General features: G+C 37.2%; 1 protein-coding gene across 1 annotated transcript in view; it reads right to left on the bottom strand.

Annotated features, from left to right (window-relative positions):
- ERC2 (ELKS/RAB6-interacting/CAST family member 2) overlaps positions 1–11,987 on the bottom strand; it is a 283,355-nt gene that overhangs the window by 241,240 nt on the left and 30,128 nt on the right. Inside the window, exons 2-3 of the mRNA XM_041425936.1 lie at positions 2,701–2,724; positions 1,670–2,086 (exon numbers count right to left, since the gene is read on the bottom strand). Coding sequence (XP_041281870.1) covers positions 1,670–2,086; positions 2,701–2,724 — 441 coding nt within the window. The remainder of the gene's footprint in view (positions 1–1,669; positions 2,087–2,700; positions 2,725–11,987) is intronic.

The raw sequence follows: 11,987 nt of genomic DNA, 5'->3' as shown, positions 1-11,987 counted from the left end.
GGGGGGGGGGAACATCAAATTAATTCAGTATAAACACAGGAGAAACATGCACAGTCTATAAAGAGTAATAATATCTCCTTTCAGCATGTCTTGGACTAACCAGTAAGCTGGATGCCAATTGGACTTTACTTGGGAGCTTCAATTTCATCTATTTTTCAAGTTCAATTCACTTCTATTTCTCACTGTTCTTGAAAACTATTCTCATTAGGAACTTTCTTCAAATTTCCTCATGCCCCATATATAGCCAAATCAGGTTTCACAAACTGAATTGACACTGATACAACAGATGAAATACAATCACACAATCAACCATCTTTGAAAACAGAGTGTATGGAGACCTAAATCCAGAAACTTGTCTGCTAGTTTATAGAACTTATTCCACAACCCTTCCTTGTCACAAATTCAGTATCATTAGCTCCTTATGCAGTTCCTTTCAGAATCCATTAATGCATTACATCAGTTTTAATTTAAATTCTGCCTGTGAAAAGATTCAGGATCTACATCTTCACAAGAAAACTTTACTGAAACATATAATGAAATTTTCCACTTTCTAAGCTTCAAATGGGCAGCAGAAAATACTGAGTCCTCAATGCACTTTTTTAGGTTAGAGAAGAACACAAGCTAAATATAAAATAATTTGTCCATAGCAAAGAAAATATTTTGCCAGCAGTCTCTAGATGTAAATAGCTGTTCCTAATCTCAAGGTTAATTCTTAAGCTCTTGCACTAATTTCATTTGTGCTTTGAGCTGTCAGGCAAACTGGTGTTTTCAGTGACCACACTGCTGCTGAGTTTCTAAGTGAACAGAAGTGTTTCTCCTGACTTGCCTTGCTGTGTGTAGCTGTCCATAACCTCCCTGCAAATTTTCACCCTTCTTAGCATGGTCTTTGTGAGGAAGACTGGCCTTGTCTTGTTTGCCTGACAGAGTCACATGAGAACACTGCTGGGATCTAAAGGGGCAGACGGGCTTGACACCAGACCAGATTTACTTTCAATTGTACTAATCCAATCATCCCAAATCCAACCCCAAAAATGCATTTACATGTGATGCAGGCAGCTGGTGCAGGTGGGCTTGGGATCAAATTTAGGTTTTCTAAGTAGAGTATAGCCAGCAGCACAGTGTTTTTATGTGACTTTACTGTACATTTATGTAAAAAGTTGACAGCATCCCCACATGAAAATACATTAGAAATACACATAAGCAGAAGCCTTTGTTTATATGGAAGGAAAATTATTTTAAAACACTCTTTTCAAACACCAGAAGCATAAAAATCCAACACAGAGGTAGCATGCACTCATGACTCCTTAGCTAGAGCAGCAGCATGTGTCACTTCCTTCTTCATAGGTCTAGTCTTCACTTGCCAGATATCACTTCAACAAAATGAAAGGATAAAGAAATTTTGCAAAACAACATTTCAGAAACAGTAAGCCTAAATATACTTACTTCTCTTCCATATTTTCTTATTCTCGCTTTCAAATATCATACAGTCCTGCTGAGTACTTATTACACATGTAAAACAAATGCATGCTATCCTTTTCATCCTTTTCACCAAAAATTAGAGCGCAAAAAGAAAGCATTTCAATAATTATATTTCTAAAACTGCAACAAGTTCCACGACTATTTTTAACACAAACATGTATTTTAAACAAAGAAATGAGTTTTTCATTACCTCTCTAAGATGCATGTTTTCCTTTTCCTTCTGATCTAAAATCACTTCTAAATGATTAACCTGAGATTCAGCCTCTGCCATCCTTCGAGTTCTCTCATTGTCATCTTCCATTCCTTTAGAAGGCAAACCTTTACTTTGCAACATCTCTAGAAGCTTTTTTATTGATTCATCTCTGGCATTTAGCGTTTGCTTTTGTGTTTCAATCCTAAGCTCCATTTCTTCTAGAGTTTTTCTCAACAGGAAGAGCTCTTTAGCTTGTCTATCATGTTCTGCCTGAAGTCTTCGAAAATTCTCCTCCGTGAGCTCAATGGTAAAATGCTCAGCCCCTCGGTTCCCACTTTCTTGCTGGAGAAGATGGTTAAGATCTCTCTGGGTTCTAAGCTCATCTTGAAGTGCCTGGATTGTCATTTGCAGATGCTGCAATAAAGAAGACAAAAGAGAAATTAGCTTTGGATCTGATCGTAGAATTAGTATTTGATTAAAGCTTTGTTGTATGCTGTTACAAAAAGTCATTAGAATTAGTAATGAAAATATACCAAATGGTCTTATAAAATATCAAATGCAGGAGACAATATTTGTAATGATATCTTTCAAGTGCTTCTAGAAAGAAAAAAAAGACGACAACATACACAGACACAAAATAATGTCAGCTACAGATAAAATTAATAGCAACAAATGCAAAGACTAGGCAGTGACACATCCATTAGAACAATCAATGAGTACCTACAAAGCTCAAAGACTCAGTATTCCATGTTTTCTAAATTACCTCATAGACTAAAGATAAATCTGCTCTTCATGGTGCTCAGCAGTACTGATGTTCATAAAGTCAATCAAAGCCCTCACTAAAATTAAAGGGGACTTTGGGGAGGGACTGAGTTGGGACTGGTTGGTTTCATTTTTTCATTTTGGAAGCTAAAGCTATGAAAATTTTAGTAAACAGGATTACTGTATCTCTAAAAAGCAAACAAAAAAAACCACAATAAGCAATACTGAATTTTAAAAAATAAATTCACTGCAAGTAGTGGACAAACCTTTGTTCTTCTGGCATCCAAAAACTGAACAGCATGGTAAACGAAAAAATGAAGCAAAATCAACATAAATAAAGGTCAGATGCAAGCAAAGGAGATTCAACAGAAAGAATTGAATTCAACAAAAAGTATATTCAACAAAAAAAAAAATTTATTGAGTTATACAGAAAGGCAACAACAAATCCACAGTACTCAAATATATAAACATAGACTTCACTCACTAGAGGTGACAAAGAAAAGCATATTTGAAATAATCAGTCCCATGATAAATTACAACATTCCTATTGGACATTGCTGTTCTTTTACACTTCTAACGTTTTTCAGAACACTGTAACTTGTCCTAAAATATTTACACTACATCTGAGTACAGGGATCTGTCTCTGTTCCAGAGGTATGTCTTGCACTCCTTACTCAATGCAAATCAAAATCAAAGTGGATTTTGCCCTGTTAAGGTTAGAGTACAGATAATTAGATTGCTATGGCTTATGATGTTCATTTCAGATTGTATCCTCATCTGACAATTTGTTTTTCTTGCTTTCTCCCCTCTACTCATAGCCTACACAGCATATCGAGCTTTTAGAAATATGAATTCCTGAACAGGTTCACAGTCTGTACTAAGACATTTAACTGAAGGAATTAGGGGACTTAAATGCATGTCATCAGACCTTTTAGATTTAATTGATGTTCTGCAGCTCCACATTCTAAAAAACAAAACGACAACAGAAACCACACCAAATAAAACCCAAAACAACAACAACATAGACACCAAACAATAAAACTTCATTTCACTTGATACTACCTTGATGTTTTACACAAGGACATGTCAATCTGTTGAGTTTTAGCAATGACTTAAACTAAATGAAAAATTGTTAATCTTGAGAAATCAACCTTTTGAAATAATGTCTTTTATCAGTTATTGCAAAAGGAAAAGAAGTATTGCCAGTGGTAGAATTCATTAAGACACTCTGAATCTGTTTGATCATTAAATAAGCAGTACTTTAATGTATGTCCATATCTTAATTCTCTTTGTATCTGCATCTTACTAGGCACACAGTTGAGAGCCTACACATGTAGGCCACTCATTTAATGGCAACCCTTATATTTTCTTAATCTCACCATCTTTTTAATTATCTATAATAAGCTTAAAAACTCCAGTAAACTTTAAAATCCTTTAGATGTAGAAACTTCCCCACTTTGCATCTACTAATGTGCCAACTGTTTGGAACCCAAGACTAACTACACCTTGTGGCTTCCAAAATTATTTCACTGTCCTACTTCTCACACCTGATCAAGAACCTTCTCTGTACTACTATGCTACAACTAAGCAACAGCAATATTCAGTAACTACCAGCACCCCAGAAATAGTCAAAATTATTTCCCTGATCTGAAAAATGATTTAAGATACATCTTCCTAATATTAAAACAGACAATATTTATTACTTCATGCTACAATCTATTTGCAAATGAATGTTTTTCCAAAGTCAAGTAGTCCCTATATACCAAATGTCGATATGTCTATCAAAATCTAGCTGAGCAAAAGAAAACTAATTCTAAAATACCATGTTCTAACCCACAAATGAAAGTAAACTTGACATACACATTGCTAACACACAAACCTTCTGAATGTAAGCTCTAAAAACCAAAAATTGTTAGATTAACACAAAAATAATTAGAAATCAGAATTGAAACAACCATTCTGGTTAAGATAAATGAGACAAGTTCCTTTTCTGCCCCCAGCAGCCTGTGCATGCTCTCCTTAGGCTCCACCCAGACCCCCGGCTGTCACTAAGCATGACAGTAGTTCTGGCTGCTTCTCTGTGATTATCTTAAAGCTAACAGCCTCAACTGTGGCAGACTACTGCTACTGTGACATAAAAGAATCCATTTTTGTACACCTTCAAGACTTAGAACATGGTGGACCAGATTTAGACTTCTGCTGGCACAGATTCTTCTATCTGCAGCTTGCTAAGGAAAGGAAAGAACAAATGTTGTGAGGGTGGAAAGAAATTGTATAATTAACTGCAGGGGAAGGAATGTAGGAGTGCTGTGAATATCTGTCACATGGCTATCATTACAGAACTTTACAGGATTTAAAAAAAAAAAAAAGTAAGATCTATCACATTTTTTATAATTTCTATTAAAAATGGACCAGTTGACCAGAAATATTTCCGTGCCAATTTCTTGACAATACATAAATAGTTCTCTCAGAACTTTTTCAATCCTTTTCCACAGCCCAGCTCCAAGAAGCAATCCATGGAACTGTGAATTGCCCCATAAACTGAAACAAAACTATAAAAGGAAGGTTAGCTATTGGCTCTTCACAAACTTCAATTCATGTTCTACACAAGGAACTTCCTCTAGTCTATGCCAACTAACTACACCCAAAAGAATTGCCTGCTGAGAACTCTCCTGCTTTAGTGTGCTTTGGGTCACAAACACTTCCAAGGCTTCCCAAAGCCACAGATGTGGTGAACAGTAGGGAGGAATGAATTCACAAGGAGACTTGCTGATTTAAAATTGCTGGTCCACCTACAGAAGCACACAGCCTCTCGTGCTTTGCACCATCACACTGCCACCAAAAGCAAAGAAGACGTTCAAGACCCAAGTCCGCCGGATTTTAGCTCCCGATTCTCCTGTTTCTTTCCCACCCCTGTAAATAGAGAATTGGCAGGGCTGAATCAGTTGACATAGTCTAGTCTCTTGGCAGTGGCAAATAGAAAATTATACAGAAGACTGTGCAAAAAAAAATCCTGTGTAATTGTATGCTATAGAAAGCTACAGCTATACCTGAAGAATGCACCTCAACAAATATAACAGCAAATTATCCTGTCAACCATACTCTCATTCTCTAAAATCAAGCTTCCTTATTTATTCCATAATCTATTAGTGTTCTATTTTAATTCTCCACAGTATGAGGCTCTATCATTGAAAGGAAACAGACTGCTTAAAGCTTTCTTATGAACTGCATCAAAATCAATTTGTATGTTAAATTTAGTTGTGCTACTGAAATAAGTACAAGCATTACACTTGGAAATATTTGTAACTAAGTATTGTTGAAGAAAAACACACAAATCCTAATTTTCTTCTTCAAAGAAGAAAAGGGAATTGAAGACATTTTCTTCATTACCATAAATGAAGAAATTAATTCTGTCATGCATTTCCTCATCTGCCTATTACAGTTCATAAATCCGGCATCCAAAAAACCCCAAAAAATTCTAGTTGACTAGAATTTTGCCTGAGTAAGACAGGACTGACAGAAAGAGTTGGAAGGAGAAGACATATCTAATTTGGGAGGAATAGCAAGAGATTCTGACCACACACAAATCTTTAGCATTAAAAATTCTGAGCGTGAGATGTGAGAGAGCTTTTGCATAACACTGTTTGCTGATATAACCACATATTTGAAAAGAGAGAAATCTTGTCTGACTTTGCTTACTTTTTCTTTGCTTATGCCTTTAAATTTGGTGTCTTGTCAAATTCTACAAAGCTTGCCCTTACAGGCGTGCCTTGCAAGTTTGATAAGGAATCTTGTCACGTACACTGAAATGTGCATTTCTTAGCACAGATGTGGTGGGCTGAGCTTGGCTGGAGGCCAGGACTTCACCAAGCCACCCTATCACTCCCTCCTCAGCAGGACTGGGGGCGGGAGGGGAAGAAGATGAAATAAACCTCATGGGTCAAGGTAAAGGCAGTTTGATAAAACAAAAGCAAAGGCGATGCACAGAAGCAAAGGAAAACACAAGATTCACTCTCGATGTCCCTTGAGCAGCACATACCCAGGCACTTCCTGGCCAGTAGGGCTTCAGTACAACTGCTCCAGAAGACAAACACTGAAATAAAGAACATCCCCACATCAGCTTGTTCAAACCTTTCCTCCTTGTCCTCCTCCATTACTAATCAAGCGCCCACCAAGCTGCTCTATCACTCCCCAAGCTTGCCCCTCATCCTGAGCTTTGCATGTTAAATACGGAACCTGGTCATATACATTTAAATCTTTTTTTTTTCCCATGGAATAGAGCTCAGTTCCCTATGACAAATGCAGATATTAATTCACACATAATCCTGCTTCTAAATTAAATAATCTCATTATGTGCATTTTGTTTTAATTTCTTGGCCCACTCTGATCTTCACTAAACCTAATTTCTCCTCAGACCCCAAACCAGCAGTGAGGAATGCTGATCCTATGGCATTCTACTACTGTTTAAAAAAACCCAAATTATTATGTAGTCCCTAGAGTTTTCTGAGAGCAAAAACTGCCCTCCAATACATCAGTAATCTATTCTGGAATCTGACAGGGCAGTGCTGACATATTTGATCTGAAGTATCAGACTTCACTACTATTCAGTCAGCTTCTCCAGGTCATCTCACATAAGTATTTTGGCGAAAAAACAAATATTGCATAAAGACTTGAGGTCATTGAACAAAAATGCATCCCCACACAGGCTGAAAAGCTTTAGTACTGCAAATTCAGAGCAGCTTTGTAGCTATTTTTTTAAGGAACAACCTGTAAATGTATTTCTTCCCTAATTTCTTTTTTTGCTGTGGGCTGAGAGATGTTGACAAGCCAAATCTTGTAGCCTGTAATCACAAGAACCAGAAGGTCGAGTGGAAGGGACTTTTAGAAATGTAACAAGTCAAACAATTGAGAGGAATAATCTGGAAAGATTATTGCAGATTATTCTGCAAAGATGTTGGGAGGAACAAAGTAAATTTCTTTAGTTATTAAAAAGAGGTTTAATTAAAACCTTTGTCATCAGTATCATAGCAAAATGCAGGGGTTTGTATTTAGGTGATCCTTAGCATGACAACTTTTAAGCTGTTCAATTATGCTGCTATGACAACACTGGCCTCCTTTTTTTCCCTTTGGAGAAATACTGTTAGTAGTGCCAGAGTCATTAAATAGTATATTAGTTGACTGAAAAATCATCTGTAACAAGTATTTTGACCAATATGAACACATGTGGAAGAATCAGAAGAATCTGTTTTCAGATTACTTCTTACCATTTACAGGGGGAAAATATAAAATACTTTTTAACAGGGGCTGGAAATCAATGTCAGTTTAAGAACAGCAGATTATTATTTGTTTTCCAATAGTTCTGTCTGCAACATTAACTACCCAGCTGAGAACAATGCATGGTTTAGAAGTCCTGGATACTCAAAGATAAATCTTAGGCATTCATGTTTTAAAACTATTCCCAACAGATAAAGTAACTATGTACTGTGGGAAACCCTCCATCCCCTCATGAACTCCAGTTCCTCTGATACTCTTTTATTGCCTGCATAAAAAGTTTCTCCTTTTTTCAGAACTGAAGCACTTAAGGTTCCCCAAGGAAGATTTTAAATCATTTGGGATGATAAACCTTTACCCTCCCCCCACAAAATGTCCCTCACGGCCTTGGCCCTACATAATCAATACTTGTGATTTGTGCTCTGACCGCCCATTGTTTACCAAAGATGAGCAGAATCCCTGTCCTACAGCTAATCCCAGGAGTAACTGCAATCACTGAACAGAAACATGGTCTGAGTTTCCCATCACCACAGCACAAGTCCAGGAAAGCGAGAACACACTCAAGGCCTTGTCCAAACAAAAAATAAAATTCCACTCCCCATGGATCTCACCCACAAGCCCCACTGGTAACAAAGAGATACAAGAGGAAAAGAGAAACAAAAAGCACAGGAGCACATCATTCCCGGCTCTCTGTTCCTCATGAAATAAACTTCCAGTTATCTCCTCTGCCTTTTATCTAGAGGAACAGTAAGATTGCAATTCTGCTGATGCACTGTCTGGTACTTTGTGGAAGCCTTTGTTTTTGAGATTGCCTTCTCTGCTGTTAAAGCTTTCCTGTGAAGAAAGATTTAACACAATAACTGTACCCCTAAAGTAATAATCACAGGCTTTCAGGAGGTAACAGTACATTATCAAGGGTTTTCAATATGTTCTATTTTAGACAAGATATTTGCTGACATACACAAAGCTCTCAAAACATTGTGGAAAAAATTCTTCAAACTGAATAAGTGTTGTTCACTAACAAAACATTGCACTGTGTATTTATTACAGACTGCAATTTTGTTTCTGTTTTACTTCCAAAAAAAAAAAAAATGGGAGGAAATAAAAAGAAAAAAATTCTCCCTGATCTCCAAGTTCAACTCTCCACACACAAAGCAGATTTTTTTTTTTCCCCAGGATGAAGATGTCAAGCTTTTTATCAAATAGTATTATATTCCTCTTTTGTTACAATTCATGGGATATTAAGTATTCAATGCCCAGTACAGAAACAACCATACCCGGATTCAGTCAGCAAGTCACAAACAGGTAACTAAAATGACTGAAAAACTGGTGAAGTATTATTTGTCTAAGCCTCGCCAAGCTACAGGGTTTTAGTTCATTTTCACCCCATAAAACTGGTTACATATTTGTTATCAACACGGGAATTGATTAATCAAATGGTGGGAGAAGCTAAGAGCATATTTTTGTTTTGTGGGGATATTTTTGGCATTTTTAAAGAAAAAAAAATGTAGAGCTCCCCTGAAAGTGAGATCACAAATGTCCCCAGTGGAGCAGCAATAGACTCAGCACTTCCCTGTCAGATTCCAGAATAGATTACTGATGTATTGGAGGGCAGTTTTTGCTCTCAGAAAACTCTAGGGACTACATAATAATTTGGGTTTTTTTAAACAGTAGTAGAATGCCATAGGATCAGCATTCCTCACTGCTGGTTTGGGGTCTGAGGAGAAATTAGGTTTAGTGAAGATCAGAGTGGGCCAAGAAATTAAAACAAAATGCACATAATGAGATTATTTAATTTAGAAGCAGGATTATGTGTGAATTAAGATCTGCATTTGTCAAAGGGAACTGAGCTCTGTTCCTGCTTCCACGGCCATGTACAACTGAAATGCACCTATCCAAAAACTGGGAATGTTTGCCTTCTTACTTTGGTATCCATGGGATTACGTTCTTTAACACCAGTTAAGTGTGAACCATCATGCAAAATGCAGTTAATGAAGAACAGACAGTTAAGAATTTGTTGTTTCTAAGTGCCAGTTAAAAAAAAAAAAAAAAAAAAAAAAAAAAAAAAATTGATAATCAACAAAACTATTTGGCAAGTACTTGCCTCTTTCTTTTTGGACAGTAGTATGTATTGTGCAGCCTGCTGATTCAGTCAAAATAATAGCATAGCAAAATCTTGGATGCTAAACAGGCCTATTACTTTCTTATTTCTCAAAAACTGAGGTCGGTGTACATTAAAGGAGTTTTTTTCAGGCACCAAGTCAAGAAATTGCTTACAAAAGGAAAGCATTGAGAGCAAGCAAGGTCACATTTCAAACACTGAAAAACTTGTGGTATTTGATCTTCAGACCCTCCCTTTATCTGCTTAAACTTTTGCTACAGAGTTTCTCCTCCTGGCAGAGAACTCACTATTACCTTGAATAAAAAAGGAAAATTAAATGAATCCTTTTCCCAGATTACAAAAAGAATGTGAACTGGGCTCTATTTTCCCATTATGCAGTCTGCCTCTAATGAAACATCCCACTTCTTTCATGAAAGAAATAAAACAAAATCTGAGGAAGGAGATTTTTGTGGACAAAGTGCAGGTTCTGCTGAAGCTACCAAAGAGAAATGCAGATAAAGGAAAACTACAGAGGTGTTCAAATAGTGTTTTCAATTATAAATTCCTAACAGATCAGAACAGAAATGGTTGCTACAGTCAGTAAACAGCAAGCCACAAAATACTGAATGATGTTAAAAAATGAAAACAAGTATTCACATAATATGCAGTATGTGCTTGTTTTTCAGGGGACTTTAATACCTGACACACTGTAAAAGTTCACATTTTATATGTCATATCTAAGAAGCAATACAAGGAACTCCAACAGACTGAGAGAGCCTGCCAGTCTGTCCAGTGGAGATTTTGGTGATTATTTTACACTATATTGAAAGACACAAAAGAGGAAAGTTAGAAGACCAGACACAACCTCAGCACCATTTGCAATACGGTGTTTGATGTTTAATTCACATGAGAACTGGGGGCTTGAAGTTGCTATACAGGAAGTCTCCATTGACAGAAGAGACAAACAGAAGAGACAAATGCAGAATATCACTGAAAGTTGTGGGAATGGGACATTTTAGTATTTTTGCTGACCTTCTTACTGCCACCTTTCCATTTTGTAACTTTCTAACTATATATTTTTAAATGCAGACACTAGAAAAATCATATGAATATAAATTATTCACATGACAATTTCAAGAACAGCTTTTAGTAAGCCAGAAATACAAGATCCAATTTCAACCTCCCCCTGGTCTATTTTAATCAGCAAAATACATAAAAGAGCACTCTTCAGCTTTCAATTCTTTTTCACTACTAGGAATAGTACTGTGAGTTGATTAACCATAATACATAATCATTTCCCATTGAAACAATCTGAAAAGGAGCCTTAGAACTATGTGTTCTGATACAGCTAAAGGAAAATTTAAAAAAAAAAATCAATATAGGGATTTCAGTGGCTCCACTCAAAACAGAGTTGATAGATCCAAGAGTGACAAATGATGCATCACAAAGCAGGGATGACCATCTGGGAGGACATTTCATCCTGCTTTACTGAAGAAATGCAGACATGCAGGAAAGAAACCAGCAGGGCTCAAAAAGATCCCCGCAGTTCACAAATATACGCTTTCACAAGTTGGGAGAACTCTGTTTTCGCAGTGAACTTTGTTAGATCTGGATTTATTCTTGTCAGATTTCGTAGGAGTCTCTTCACGGCCTCAAGGAACCCAGGACAACCCCATAAAAAATCTGCAGCTCTGGAGTGTCCCCACAAGGTGGCACCAAATCCCCAGCGCCAGAACACCCGGGCGGAGCGCCGCCACGGCAGGGCGGAGACCCACGGCCACGGCATGGAAACAACATGGCATGGCACGGCAACAACATGGCATGGCATAGAAACAGGCCACGGCACGGCATGGAAACATGGCATAGAAAACAGGCTGCGGCCACGTACATGGCATAGAAAACAGGCCACTACATGACATAGAGAACAGGCCACTACATGGCACAGAAACCAGGCTACAGCCACATACATGACATAAATAAACAGACTATGGCCACGTACATGACATAGAAAACAGGCTACAGCCACATACATGACATAAATAAACAGACTATGGCCATGTAATAGCATAAATAAATAACACTACCTACAGATTAGAAATCACAGGATAGAAAAATGAAAATAACAGCCTAAATCACATATTTTAGAAGAGATTGTAATTTCCCCCTCATAATTCAACAGCT

The sequence above is a fragment of the Onychostruthus taczanowskii genome, unplaced genomic scaffold (genome assembly GCF_017590055.1).
Source record: "Onychostruthus taczanowskii isolate IOZ18803 unplaced genomic scaffold, ASM1759005v1 scaffold9, whole genome shotgun sequence".
NCBI lineage: Eukaryota > Metazoa > Chordata > Aves > Passeriformes > Passeridae > Onychostruthus > Onychostruthus taczanowskii.
Note: the sequence above shows the minus strand (reverse complement) of the source record. Positions and strands in the feature narration are given on the sequence as shown.